General features: G+C 38.2%; 1 protein-coding gene across 1 annotated transcript; it reads left to right on the top strand.

Moving 5' to 3' along the window:
• Window positions 1-11,256: 11,256 nt before the first annotated feature.
• On the top strand, window positions 11,257-12,197 carry LOC131225149 (protein RADIALIS-like 6). Its single transcript, XM_058220606.1, has 2 exons — window positions 11,257-11,693; window positions 11,856-12,197. Exons 1-2 carry the CDS (start codon window positions 11,377-11,379, stop codon window positions 11,881-11,883), a joined length of 345 nt encoding a protein of 114 aa, XP_058076589.1. The 5' UTR covers window positions 11,257-11,376; the 3' UTR covers window positions 11,884-12,197.
• The last annotated feature ends 3,286 nt before the right edge of the window (window positions 12,198-15,483 follow it).

Consider the following 15,483-nt stretch of genomic DNA (forward strand, 5'->3'; position numbering starts at 1 on the left):
CTCAACATTCTGAATTCCGTAACAGCTCAAGAACATGGCAAGCAGTAACAACTTCTTTGATTTTCTTTATTGTGAAAAGGTCTAACCACAAAGCCATCATCAATCCGGAGATGTTGAGATGAGATTTGTTTGTGCTTGAGCAAATCTGTTATCCACCTCGGAAAGGACTGGAATAGTCTACAACACCTATTTTATGTAGTGCATAAGACTCCGAAGATCCAATCTGACAGAAAAAAGAAAAAGAAAAAAATAGATGGGCCACACCAATGGCAACAATGTAAAAATGGGATTAAAATCTCTAAGGCTCCCTTTGTTAAATCCGAAGTCTAAAGCCTGAATCTGAAATCTGAAGCCAGAATCTGAAATCTGAAGTCAAAAAACTTGTTTGATAATTATAGCCAAAGTCTAAAAATTAAGTACTGAATTTGAAACAACCTGTTTGTTAACAAACATATGAAATAGGTCTGAAATATGTTAATTTGACACATTTGCCCCTATCTCACGTTGGAAAATGTTTTACATTATAAAGAAATTATTTTTTATTAAAGGAAAATAAAAATCATTATATTTAATTCAAATAAACTAAAATACTTAATAGAAAATTAAAATATTATTATTCATAATGCCCTCAATTCCTCTTAGCAGGAATACTGTCACTATGTGTCGTTTAGGCTTGAGCACCAGTACCAACAAAACCTTCAAATAAGGCCTACAGAACTGACGAGACAATGGTGCCCACCTCGGGTGCATCCGGACGCATGCTGATTGGGTAGGACGCAGATTTTATGGGAAAGGCTTTCACAGGAAGCTCTTGTGATGGGAACCTATGTGGGGCCCACCATGATGTTTTTGATAAATCCATCCATTTTTTGAGTTAATTTTAGGAGAATAGGCAAAAAATGAGCCGGATCCGATACTCAACTGGGCCAAAAATGCAAGAATTGAACATGCAAGAATTGAACGTTTGAAATATTCCTAGGGCCTTTGTTTTCAGCTCATCCCATTATAAACAGTATGGATGGAATGTAAGCATCATTGTCGACTCTACGGAGGTTTCAATGTTAGGAATTTCCCTACCACCTTTTCCTTTACTGCGGCTCACTTGAGTCTTGGATCCAGCTCTTTTTTGGACTTTTATCCTAAAACGAGCTCAAAAAACGTATGGATGTTGTGGATTGATGTTGTGGATTTATCAAAAACATCGTGATGAGCCCCACAATGGTTCCTAATGCAGGAACTTCCTGCAAAATCCTGAAATCCGCGTCGGATTAGGTACTACCGTCGCGGATTTACTGTGAAGGCCTTTCTCAAGAAGTTCCTGCCCAAGAATGTTTGGGTGGGGTCCACTAGAATCTATGTGAGAAATCCATTCTGTCCATTCATTTTTCGAGCTCATTTTAGGACGTTCAACCAAAAATGAGGTGGATACAAAACTCAAATGGATCACGTTGAGGGAAAATTAGGAAAAGAAGTTCATACAGATGAAACCTTCTTAGGCTCCACCCGGATGTTTATATGCTATCCAAACCGTTTACAAGGTCATTTCCAATTGGATGAAGTGAAAACACCTAAAATATAGCTCGATACAAAACTTTTATGGCCATAAAAATGCTTCAACGGTGCTCACTGTTTCCTCTTGTATGGCACACTTAAGTATTTGATAAACTTCAATTTTAGTCACACGTCCTTAAATGACCTCGCAAAACGGATGGATGGGGTGGATTTCTCAAAAACATCTCGGTATACCCCACCCAACATCATTTCTCAGGAAGTTCCTGCAAAAGGCTTTAGCGGTACTACTCGGACGCCGATTAGCTTATGCGAAATCGGATTGCGCATGAGTTACTCAGGACGCTATTATCGTACTGAGAAAACTCAGTTGGGCCCATTTGAATGTATGTGGTCTATCCACACCGTTCATCGGTTTTTCCATCTAATTTAAGGGGTTGAGCCCAAAATTGAAGCATATCCAAAGATCTAGTGGATCATACCAAAGGAAACAGTGGGGATAATGATTTCCACTGTTGAAACTTTGCTAAGCCCCACAGTGATGTTTATTTGTCATACAACCTATTCATAAGATCATAAAGACATGGATGAATGGAAAACAAAAATATAAGATTGATACAAAACTTCTGTGGCCCCAAGAAGGTAGAAGTTCAAGTCAACTGTTTCCTATGGTGTGGTCCATTTGAAAATTTTATATCCTTCATTTTTGGGCTCAAACACTAAAATTATCTGGGAAAATGGATGGACGGAACGGATAAAATACATAAATCATGGTGGATCCCACAGAGTTTACTCAGTAAGCTAAGCGTAGTGAGTTACTCCGCTTCGCTACTGACAGGACGAGTAGCGAGATTCGCTATGGGCCCACTATGATATATGTGGGCCCATTATGATGTATGTGTTTATCTACACCGTCCATCTATTTGGAGATATAATTTTAGGGCATGAGTTAAAAAATTAGGCAGATCCAAGTGTGTAGTTGACCCACCACAAAAAACAGTGGGGATATTGATGCCTACCTTTGAAACCTTCCTAAGGCTCTTCATGTTTTTATTTGAAATCCAACCTGTTCACAAGTTAACACAGACATGAGAGAAGGGAAAAAAAAAATATAAGCTTGATCAAAAACTTTTGTAGCCTATTTAAGTATTTAATAGTGGGCTTCACTCTCCCCATTGTTTTCTGTGGTGAGGTCCACTGTAGCTTTGGATTTGACTCATTCTTTGGACCTTTACTTAAAATTATCTTTCCAAATGAATGGACAGCATGGATACAAAACATACATCATTATGGGACCACAGAACTTGGTGACGTCACTTTGGTAGGGAGTCTAGCTACTCGATCCGTAGGTATCCAGTCCGCGTCCGCGGAAACGGACTGGCTACTCCCCTGCCCCCAGTGGCAGTCGGTGCTACGTAGGCCCACCATGATGTATGTGTTTCATCCATGCCGTCCATCTATGTTTCTAAATCATTTTATGGGATGAGACCAAAAATGAGATATATCCCAATCCCAAGTGGACCACATTACAGGAAAACAATGTTGAATGAACGTCGACCATTAAAAACTTTTTGGGGGCTTAAAAGTTTTGGATCAAGCTGATCTTTGTTTTTTCCATTCATTTGGGTCTATATGACCTAATCAAGAGATTGGATGTCAAATAAATAGTACATTGGGCCTTCGGAGAATTTTAATGGTGGATATCCAATCACTATTGTTTTCCTGTGGTGTGGTCCACCTGAGATTTATATTCCTCTCATTTTTTGTATTAAGTACTAAAATGATCTTTAAAAATGGATGAATGGAAGGGATGAAACACATACATCATGGTGGGTTTAGATAAGTGCTCTATGTTAAAAGTTGGGAGGTATATAATTGCAAGGGTGAAAATATCTCCCGCAAAGGACAATTTTGGATTATTACAGAGCGCATTCTTCATTCCCCATTAAGCTTGACTCCCATCACGGGAAAAATTTCAATATAAAGGATTCCCATCATGGAAAATTTTCAACATAAAATGGTAGAGTGCTTTCTTTTTCTGCGTTAACAAACACCACAAAACCATTAAGTACAAAAATTCAGCGTTAACAAACAGGCCCTAAGTTCATGCATTGTGGCCTGCTTTAAGTTTTGGATGAGGCTGATTTCCGATCTTCCCTTCATCATGGTGAGTAAATCTAAGGTACATTTGGATGCATAATTTTACCAAGGGCCTATTTGGATACCACCAAATAAGTTACTTTTTCTACTTAGAATAGTAGAGAAATAACTCATTTCAGAGAAATAAGTTTGGTTTATTATTAGTTTTAAGTTACTTTTTAACTTAAAAGTACTTAATCATTTCAATAATAATAATAATAATAATAATTATTATTATTATTATTTGTCTTTTCACTTTTCATAAGTTGCTGAAGAGAGGCATAAGAGAGGAAAGAGAGAACAAGTTGCTTAATATGTTGTTTACCAAACATACTTATCTTGTTAATAAGTAGAAACTAAGATAAGCTACTTATGGCATAAGTAACTTATCTTAAGCAACTTATGATCCAAATGCCCCCTAAATGTTATTTGAGTTTCGAATGTAATTCAGCAACTTGGCAAATGAAAATTAATTGCAAACTACACTTTGTCTATTTGGCTAGAACATCATCAAATTGTAATTTGGTCTTCATGTCTGTTTGGCGGTAGAATACAAAATGAAATTTGGTTTGTCATTTTTTAAAATAGAGTTGGAGTAGCATCCGATGGACGTGATATATAAGATCGCAATATTCTCCTCTACCATCTGATCTGGCCGTGAAATAGATTTAAGAATAACTTTGATTGGGTGATTCTAACCATCTGGTCTATAGCCAGAAAAAAATGGATGGTTCAAATTAATTATGCTAAGAAAGTTTGATCATTTGTCTAGACAATCTATCATGTATGTTCCACCTTTAGTTGATTATAACCAGCAAGAATCACTTTGATAAAGGTGATTCTAATCATCTAATCAATGTAGGGGATAGTGGATGGTCTAAAATTATTATACTAGAAAATCTGATCCGGACCACCCATTATGTAGGCCCCACCCTTGATTGACAATAACTCTCAAGAACCACTTTAAGCAAGTGATGCTAGCATTCGATCAATGACCAAGAAAACTGATGGTCCAAATTGATGAAAATAATAAATCAAATAATAGATGCAGATCATTTGTTTATAAGTAGATTGCCCTTTGATTTTTTATTTTTATTTTTTTGGGTTAGCTTGTTAGTACACACCCATGTCAGTACTCACACTCCATGTTAGCCACCCCTGCTAGGGATTGATACCAAGACCTCAAGTGTTGAAACGAGGTATCTTCACTCAGTCTGCCAATTGAGCTATGGATCTAGGTGTTAGATTGCCCTTTGATTGATATAAGTCTTAAGAACCATTTGATTGAATGATTCTAACCATTCAACCAATGGCCAAGATAAAGGATGGTCCAAGTTAATTATACTAAAAAAAGGGTCTTGAATATTTATCATGGAGGCCCACCTTTGATATGAGTACAACCTTAAAATAAGGTTTTTTTTTACCATGCAATTCATAGCCAAGAAGATGGATGGTCTAGATTGATTACACAAAATGTCCAATAATTGATCTGAACTGTCTATCATGTATATGTTGCATTTGATTGACCATAATTTCAAAAACTGCTTTGATCAAGTGATCATGACCATTTGATCAATGGTCAAGAAAATGGACGATCAAAATATCCTAGAATAGATCAAATTATGATCTGAATTGTCTATCAAGTGGGCCCCACCTTGACTAAGCATAGTTCTCAAGAATCATTTTGATCGGATGTTTCTAACCTTCTGATTAATGGTTAGGAAAATGGACTTGTGGGAAAAAGTTTGGTCATTGGTCTGGACAGTCTATCATGTAAAATTAAAGCCACCATGACTGTTAAGAATAACCTCGATCAAGTCTATCATGCAAACTTTTATTGACTATGGCTTTCAGGAATCACTTTGATCAAGAGCTTCTAATTATCCGATCAGTGGCTAGGAAAATGACCGGTCTAGAATGATTGTAAAGGAAAAGGTCTGGTCATTGATCTATACCGTCAATCATATAGGCCCTCTGATTAACCACCACTCCTAAGAAACACTTTGATAGTGTGATTATAACCTTTCGATTATTGACTAAACAAATTGTTGGTTGGAACTGATCATACAAATAGTTTTAATAATTGACCTAGATGATTTATGGCCGGTTCAAATATCACCAAATAAGTTACTTTTTCTATTTACAGTAGTAGATCAGTAACTTATTGAGATAAGTAAGTTTTGGTGTATGATTAATTATAAGTAGCTTTTTTATTTAAAGTTATTTAATCACTTTAGTTTAATAACTAGAAATCAAGATAATTAGCTACTTAAGGCATAAGTAACTTATCTTAAGTAACTTACGATCCAAACGCTTCCTTAACATGTTTTAACATATAATTCTCACCTTTGATTAACAATAACTCATAAGAATCATGAGCGATTATAGCCATCGGGTCAATGGTCATTAAAAGGCTCATATTAATCAATATTAGAAAAGGTAAGATTGTAGAATGGGTGGCTAAGAATTTAGCTACTAAAAATTCTGACCTCATGTTTATGCGTGGCCATGGATTGTCGCCCGAGTATCTTAAATGTCAAGACTCTGGACATATAGATAGTGTTTTTTATATTTAATTTCAATTTGAGAATAAAAGACGGTCGGTGAAACATAGTTTTTTTTTTTTTTTTTAAATTTAATTTTTAAATTTTATTATTATTATCAAACAAAGTTGAAGTTTTGGAGATAATAAAACTGGTCTCATATATCTTTATTTTTCTGAAACTAGGTCTAGAAATTTTGCTGTATCCAAATAGTCTCTTAGGGTCTCAAAGCTCATTGAATTCTCATCCATGATCCCATTCTCAAAGCTTTAATTTTATGAAGTTGAAAGATGATGACTGGATGGGAACAATCCTATCCGAACTGGAACCAAGAATCTGCAATGGTGTGGGTGAATTTATCTATCTCCAACTTTAGGGAGGGCTGTTGGATTCCCTTATGATTGGTGAGCAAACAACATATATGCCACTTTTTAATGTCACGTTCCCTTTTGAAAACCTGGTGATATTCGAGCTGAGGATAGGGAGGATCATAGCCTTACACCCACTTTCTGAATTTTGCTCTCTCATTCTTTGAAAGCTCTTTCCCTTTTACTTATATGCTGGATCCGGGATCTATCATCAATGAGTTGGGACATAGATTTTCTTTTTCTTAAAAAAAAGAAAAGAAAAAAGAAATTCTTCTTTTAGGAGGCTGACCTGTCCAACTTGGGGTTGGACAAATAGATGATTCTTGAGGGATAGGGGTCCCTTTATTCCGAGCCCTTGCTATATTCATGTTTTATGTGATCCTTTGGTTTGGTTCTCATACCAACTTGCACCTCTCTCTCTCTCTAGGATTCCTAGACCTTGATCGTTAGGGATATAATGTTCATACAGCTAGCACTGCCGCAGAGGGTCCTTACTCATGGCTTAGTGGTAGATTCACAAGAGTTTCAGCACTAAGATCATGGGTTCAAGTACCCATTGTGGTGTGTGCATAAATAATAATAAAAAGCACTGTAATTTCAGACGGTGATTTATGTAAACTCTAATTCACTTTGAAGTAATATGTAACTTGTCATGAGAGAGAGAGAATACAAAAGGAGAGATTATTGTTTGAGAGCTGCTTCTTCACCTTTTGCCTTTGAGCATAGTGGATCGATGTGAATCCATAGATGTACTACCGAAAGGAAACCACTTAAATCTGTTTTATAATTTGTATTTTTTCTATATAGTTTTTTTAGAGTTTGATATTATTGTGTAGTTGAGAAGTGGTCTCTTCTCCCAACAAATCTCTCTCTCTTCAATATTACTTTTGTAGAGTAGATAAGGTCATTAGATGTGGGTAACTTGTATTATTGTTTAGATTATATAACGTGATGCTTGAGGGTGTGTGACAATGAAAGGGGCTAGTGGTGGTAGTAGACTAGCATTACAAATTTCAGCATCGCTTTCAATCTGCCCCTTGAACTTTTGGATTCGGATTCTTTAAAATGACATTGATTTGAACCCACTTGAAATAAAAACTGCTTTGACTGAGCGACCAAATCCTATTTTTGGGTGTGGATCTGGTGCATTAGGAGACAAGGCTACTTATATATTATATAATAACATGGTGTTATTATTATTATTATTTAGTATATCTCATTGTCCCCATCTCTCCATTTTCCATTCTTTATACCTCCAATTCCAAAGTAATTTATTATTTAGCAATTTATGTATGTGAATCCAAACGCAATCTAGCAATGTAGTATAGTTTAATTACAAGGTTGCCTAGGATTCTTAAACTAAGGGAAAGCTAGAGAAAAATGCAGTGAAACATGTTACTATATAAGGAGGGTTAGGCTGAGTGAAGTCAGGACAGGACTGCTGCTAGCCCTCCACGTTTCTAAACCAAGGCCGCTAAAGCCACATACATCGATATCCCAAAACAAAAAGCATGTAACAAGAGACAAGATCCAGGTGTAGCCTTGGACTTGAGGAAGGACACCTCTTCTGGTTTTGGAAGCTCTCTCTCTCTCTCTCTCTCTCTCTCTCTCTCTCTCTCTCTCTCTCTCTTACGCGGAATGGAAAGGGGAGGGGATCAGGTGCGGAGCCAGCTTTACCCAAGATGGTTCGTCCCTTAACGTGGGGTCCACCTTGATTCATGTAATCTATATCCACTCCGTCCATTCATTTTGTCAAATGTATTTTTGCAAAAGAGCCCAAAGCTAAATCAGATCCAATTCTCGGGTGGACCATACTACAAGAAACAATTGTGATTGAACACCCTATCATTAAAAGCTTCCCAAGGCCCACCATAATGTTTATTTTCCATCCAACCTGTTGATAAGGTTACATAAACCTGGATGAAGGGGAAAAACAATTATCATCTTGATCCAAAACTTTTGTACCCACTAATGGTCAATCACAGCTATTTCCTATGGTGTGGTCAACTTGAGAATTTTGGATCTCCTTCATTTTTGGGCTCATACTCTAAAATGATTTGGAAAAATAGAAAGACAACATGAATATAAAATACATGCATCAAGATGGGCTCCATGGTAAGGGCCGTACTGTCTTGGGTGAGACCGGGGGCTGCACCTAATGAACATGGTTTGGCTGGTGACCCAACTCCCTCCAGCTAATTAGTATTGGCCCCACCATGATACATGTATTTCATTCCCGCTGTTTATCCATTTTTTAACTTCTTAAATCCAAATCTAAGATGGACCACACCATAGGAAAATGGTGTTGATTAAATGTCAACCATTAAAAACTTCATAAGGCCCACTATAACGTTTATTTGTCATCCAATTTATTAATAAGATTACATATATTAGGAAAAAGAGGAAACATAAATATTAGCTTGATCCAAAACTTTTGTGGCCTTCAAAAGGTTTTCAGTGATAAGTATTCAATCCCCACTACTCCGTGTGGTGTGGTCCACCTAAGATTTAGATTTGCCTCATTTTTAAGACTATTTAATAAAATGAGTTAAAAATGAATAGAAGGAATCCACACACCATGGTGGGTCCCACGGAGCTTTGGCACAAGCTAGCTAGCCGGTGTTTGGGTGAGTAGGCAAACCGCGTCCGCACTCCCGAAGAGAGAACATCAACCGACTTTTGATTCCTCGTGACCCTTCCTTACATATTTACTGAAAAGCCACCGCTCATTTCTAAAAGTCGAAAGGATGACACACACATGTACATGATTCAAGGTAAAAAATTAAAAAAAAAAGGAAAATGAAAAAGAAAAAGACGTTAACCCCCGTAAGGAATGCTTAACCATGGCCAAAGTCCAAATTAGTGGGTGGGTGTACATACGTATATAGAAAGAAGTTTATGCAAGATCCAAGCCATTGAACGGTCGGCCCCCACCTCGAATGTGTGATGATCTCTTATGGTATCACTTTGAGTTAATTAGATGAAGGGAGCATTTTGCATGCAAATTATATATATATAAGATTTACTGTCGTTCATAGAGGAAAGCCATGCTTATCATGTGGTCAACAGTCTCAACCCTTGTGCCACGTGTGCCCATATGCTTGCTGGATTGCATTGCCTTTTTAACAAAAAAATAAATAAATAAAATTGAAAATGTAGAAAGAAGAGTACTTTTATCTAAAGGGAGATTAGTTGACGACCTAAAATAAACTGCTTTTATGGGACGGAAGGAAGGCTGGGGTACATGTGGGAAGCGGTTTCCTTCCTGTCTGCCAGCACATAAATGGGTCCAGGCAGGGTTCTGTGGGGGCCAATATATGGTCATGTATAGGTTTTATCCACATTATTTTTCCAGATCATTTTAGAGTATGAGCTAACAAATGAGGTATATCCAAGGCTTAAGTGGGCCACACCACGTATAATAATGATGCTTACCGTTGAAACCTTCCTAGGGCTTAACGTAATAGTTATTTGCCATCTAAACTGTTTATAAGATTGATAAGGTCACATAAACATCAATGAAAAGAAAATGCAGATTTCAGCTTCATCCGAAACTTCCATGGATGAACTTTAGATCCACCTCTTCTTTTTTTTTTTTTTTTTCCTTGGCTCATGCTAATCTAAACAACGGATGAATAGCCTGGATAAAATCCATACATCAGAGTGGGCCCACGGCACCTCCCTGGACTAATTCCTTGTAGGCAGGGGAGCCTCACCCAAGAAGGTGTGGCCCTTACCGTGCGGCCCACCTTGATGTATGCATTCTATATCCATGCGGTCTATCTATTTTATATATATTTTTTGTTAATGATATGAGTCTAAAAATGAACCAGATCCAAATCTCATGTGGACTATACTATATAAAATAACGGTGATTAAACACGTTACCATTAAAAACTTCCCAGGCCTACTGTAATCTTTATTTGCCATAGGTCACACAAACCTGGATAAAGGTAACAAATAAATATCAGCTTGATCCAAAACTTTTGTGGCCCACAGAATTTTTCGTTCACCTGGTATTAAGATCTGTTTCATTTCCGGTCTCGTACAGTAAAATGCCCTACCAAAATGGATGGACGGTGTAGAATATAGAATACATACATGAAGGTGGCCCCACATTAAGGGCCGCACCTAATCCACTCTTCCGTGACCGGGAACGAAAAGTGAGAGGCATATAGGTAATTTTGTAAAACAAGGTTTGAAACGATGTTATGTGATATGATCATGCATGGATCTGCGGAGTGGGGTTTGAGGGTGGATGGATGGATGGATGATGCCAGTGTGACTTGCAGCTAATAAAAAGAATGGCCTTGTTATTGAGATGAGAGAACCTGTTTGTTTGCATGATAGGTCAATAGTCAGTAGGAAAAATAAAATATATAAAAAAATGAATTAAAATGTAATAGTCATGTATGTATGTATGTATGTAGGTTGCTTGAAACAGGGGGCAAACACAGCCCACGGGATCGCTTCGTATTTTTGAGATGGAAACGTTATTCACAACGTATTGTAAAAAAAGCATTAGTAACGGCTGAGAGAGATAGGGACATAAAATCCTTTCTCAGTATAAATCCATCACAAATAAAGCTCAGGCCCTTCTCCTTTTCTTCGCCTTTTGTCCTCTTTCTCTTTCTCTCTTAACATCTGTTATCTATCTCTCATGCAAAAAAGCACCTGGATTCCAATCAGACCCACCACCTCCCTCTCTGATACTTTCACATTCCCTCTATATAAATGCTCGACTGCCAGCATTCTTGCATGAAAGCATATCATCTCTCCTCTCTCTTTGTCGTTTGATTAGTGACAGTATCGACCCAATGGCCTCTCTTTCTTTGAGTTCTTCATCATCATCATCTTCAACATGGACCCAAAAGCAGAACAAAGCGTTTGAAAGGGGGTTAGCCATATTCGACAAGGAAACTCCTGACCGTTGGGAGAATATAGCTTCCATGGTTGGTGGAAAAACGGTGGATGAAGTGAAGAGGCACTATGATGCGTTGGTTGAAGACTTGAAGTGCATCGAGTCGGGTCAGATCCCCATCCCTAATTACAAACACCCCACTCCTAAGATTAATGACTCTTCCTCCAGGTTCAACTCAAATTCATCCTCTCTCATCACCGACGACGATCACCGGTACTTTCAGAACAACTCTCTCTCTCTCTCTCTCTCTCTCTCTCTCTCTCTCACTCACTCACTCTCTGCTTTTCTGGGTTTTATATGTTTTGTATTACTTGTTTGTTAGAATGGTTGAATATTTCGGTTTGACTTCCTATCTTTCTTATTCATATGATTCAGGCTCATGATGTATCTCAAGTTGCAGTGAATAAAGTCCTTCAACAAACCTTTTTTCTCTGGAGTATGAGGAATGGGTTTGTTACCTACTTAAATCAAGAATGCTGCTGGGAGCAGAAACATCTCTCTATCTCTGTCTATCTGTCTATCTGTCTGTCTCTCTGTCTCTCTGTCTGTCCATCTATCTCTATTAATATGTGATGTGGGGGAGGAGAGGGGGAAGGAGGGAGGAGTAACGTGGGTTGGGGTGGTTTCTCTTCTTGCCTTTTTACTGTCTACAGCTAATGTGTCTGAATAAGAGTTTGTAATTATTTATCATTTTACAAGTAGACGTTTTTGTCATTATTCACTGCGCTTTTAAATTTCCCTACTCACTCGTCCACCGCACAAGTGCTTTCACATTCACCAATTTCCTGTTCATCGAAACAGGGATTGCAAACTGACACTGCCAGCTCTGTGGGCCCCCACGATGATGCATATTTTAAATTATCCATGCATTTGAGCCCAATATGGAGGCACAACCACACCACACGAAAACAGTGGTGATTGAACGCCACTTTAAAAACTTCCTACGGCCCTACTGTAATGTTTATTTTTCATCTAACCTGGTTTCAAAAGTTTTCGGCTCCAACAAGTTTTTAATGGTGGGCGTTTAATCACGACTGATTCCTGTGATAAGGCGTACTTTGATTTGGATCTATCTCATTTTTTTGGCTCATGCAACATTATGGTGGGCCACACTGCTCTGGCCCGTAGCAATGTCATTGTTGCTCTGCAATCCGCGTCTGCACCGATGTGGGGTTTTTTTTTTTTTTTTTTTAAATCTCTTTTAAATGGAGACACATGTTTAAAAGATGTGATTTGATTACTACATAACTTCCGTCCATTTAGGCAGGGATTCATCTGTTGGAAATTTGTATGGGAAATTTACGACTGTGGACCCCACCTTTTATCCAGTGGTTTTTTTTGAAGCAATACAAACTTAGAATACGCACCTGGACCTCCTCGCACGGAGTCGGAATTTCAGTACGAAAATACCCTCACCTGCCTTTCGAAGACGAGCGCTGACGCTCTTCCAACCGAGAGTTGTACGAACGGCTCAAAAGACATCAAAGTTTCATGGCCCTACAGCTATGTATTTATTATATCCACAACGTTCATCCATATTTCGAGATCATTTCGAAGCATTATCCCAAAAAAAAAAAAGAAATCGTATCCAAAGATCAACTGGACCACACCACAAACAGCAGCGGGGAAATTGATTTTCACCGTTAATTTTGTAGGGCCCACCATGACATTTATTTTCCATCCAACCTATTCATAAGGTGACAAAGGCCTGGATGAAGAGTAAAAACAAATTTCATAATGATCCAAAATTCTGTAACCCCTAACAGGGTTTCAATGGTAGACGTTCAATTCCCCACTGCCTTTTACGGTGTGGTCCACTTGATAGTTATATCTATCTTATTTTTCGTCTCAAGCTTTAATATAAGCTCGCCAAATAGATGGACGGTTTGGATATAACACAGACCTCATGATGGGACCTACAAAAGTAACATGATAAAAAAAAAAAAAGAAAAAGCCACGGAAGGCGGTGGCACTACCGCCGGTTTGGCGGCAAGTCCGGTGGTAGTGCCGTGGCAGTCCGACTTTTTTTTTTTTTACATGGAGAACTTTTTCTCCCTTACATTTTTCTCTAATACATAATTAAGTAAATATGTATATATAAGTATATAAAAATATTTTTCTATCTTTAAATTTATTTAACAAGCATATCTCCTAAACTAGAATGATTTACTTAACGTACCACATATGATTTTGGGGTAGGAGAAGCTAATTAAGCCAACCAATGTAGTTATTTTCCAAGATTCCATCGGGTCGATGGTCGAAAATCCATTTCATTCAGTTCGTGGTCAATTTTAATCACTTCGCGGTTAAACTGGAAATTCAGAGGGGCAAACATGAAATTGAGCGAAGAAAACATGAAATTGAGTGGGGAAAACTAGAAATTTAGCAGGTAAAACATGAAATTGAGCAGAGCAAACATGAAATTAGGGCTGAAAGTCGGGCCAGTTGGTTCGGGTTGGTGCTCAACCCTAACCCAACCCAAGGTTCCTATACCTAAACCTTGACCTAACCCAACCCAATCTTGGGTTGAGAATTCTCAACCCAAGCCCAACCCAAGAGGGCTCGACGGGTTGATTAGGTTGGTCAAGTGTATACATGTCTATTTGGGAGAGAGAAATTCGACATATCTTGTTAGCTTAAGTCCTTGGAAATGACGTGGACAAATGGGACCTGACATCACTAGTGTACCTTCTACACATACAATCCACACTCAATTATAATTTATAAGTAACTAATATATTGATTGGGTTCGGGTTGGGTCAGGCAACCTGAGACCTTAACCCAAACCCAACCTAAGTTTTATCGGGTTGGTGTTTATATAACCTAAGCTTGAGATCGGACCTGATATATCCTGCCCGAGCCTAACCTAATGTCGGGTCGGTCACAGGTCGGTAGGGTTGTACCCGCCCAACTTTCAGTCGTACATGAAATTAAGGGGGGTAAACTAGAAATTCAGAGGGGCAAACATGAAATTGAGGGGAGGAAACTATAAAATCAGTGAGGCAAGCTAGAAAATCAGCAAGGCAAATTAGAAAATCAGCGGGCAAACAAAAAAATCAGCGGGGCAAACTAGAAAATCAGCAAGGCAAACTATGAAATCAGCAGGGCAAACTATGAAATCAGCGGGGCGAACTAGAAAATCAGCGAGGCAAACATGAAAATTAGCGGGGCAAACTAGAAAATCAGCGGGGCAAACTATGAAATCAGCGAGACAAATTAGAAAATCAGCGGGGCAAACTAGAAAATCAATGGGGGAAACTAGAAAATCAGTGGGGCAAACTAGAAAATCAGTGGGGCAAACATGAAATTGAGCAGGGCAAACATAAAATTCAACGGGGCAAACTAGACAATCAGCGGGGCGAACTTAACAGATATTTTCATGGCTTGAGCCGGTAAATCTAAACTTATCCAATATTCAAATGGACCACACCAAATGAAATTTTGAATTGAACTTTTATTGTTGATCATTTCTTAGGGGCTACAGAAGTTTTGGATCAAGCTTGTAATTGTTTTTTCTATTAATCCATGTCTGTATGATCTTATGAATAGGTTTGATAACAAACAAATATCACTGTTGGGCCCATTATGGTTTCAACAGTGGAAATCATTATGCCCATTGTTTCCCGTGGTGTGATCCACTTGATCTTTTGATATGCTTTAATTTGGGGCTAAACCGCTAAAATTAGATAGAAAAACGGATGGACGGTGTGGATATACTACATACATTCAATGTGATTTTCATGTTTCCTCTGCTGATTTCCTAGTTTGCCCCGCTGATTTTCTAGTTTACCCCGCTGATTTTCTAATTTACCCCGCTGATTTCCTAGTTTGCCCCGTTGATTTTCTAGTTTGCTCCACTGATTTCCTAGTTTGCCCCGCTGATTTTTCTAGTTTGCCCCGCTGATTTTCTAGTTTCCCCTGCTCAATTTCATGATTCTATGCTTCAGTCTATCTTTTCTACTTCTTTTAGTGGATGCTGCCTATGTGTTGTTGTGGTGGGCCT

The sequence above is a fragment of the Magnolia sinica genome, chromosome 14 (assembly GCF_029962835.1).
Source record: "Magnolia sinica isolate HGM2019 chromosome 14, MsV1, whole genome shotgun sequence".
In the NCBI taxonomy this organism is placed as follows: Eukaryota; Viridiplantae; Streptophyta; class Magnoliopsida; order Magnoliales; family Magnoliaceae; genus Magnolia; species Magnolia sinica.

Excerpts from the sequence above, each read along its gene's own strand:
- LOC131225149 (XM_058220606.1), top strand. The coding sequence starts at position 11,377 with ATGGCCTCTCTTTCTTTGAGTTCTTCATCATCATCATCTTCAACATGG. Across the intron at positions 11,694-11,855 it reads ATCACCGACGACGATCACCG|GCTCATGATGTATCTCAAGT; the intron begins GTACTTTCAGAA and ends CATATGATTCAG.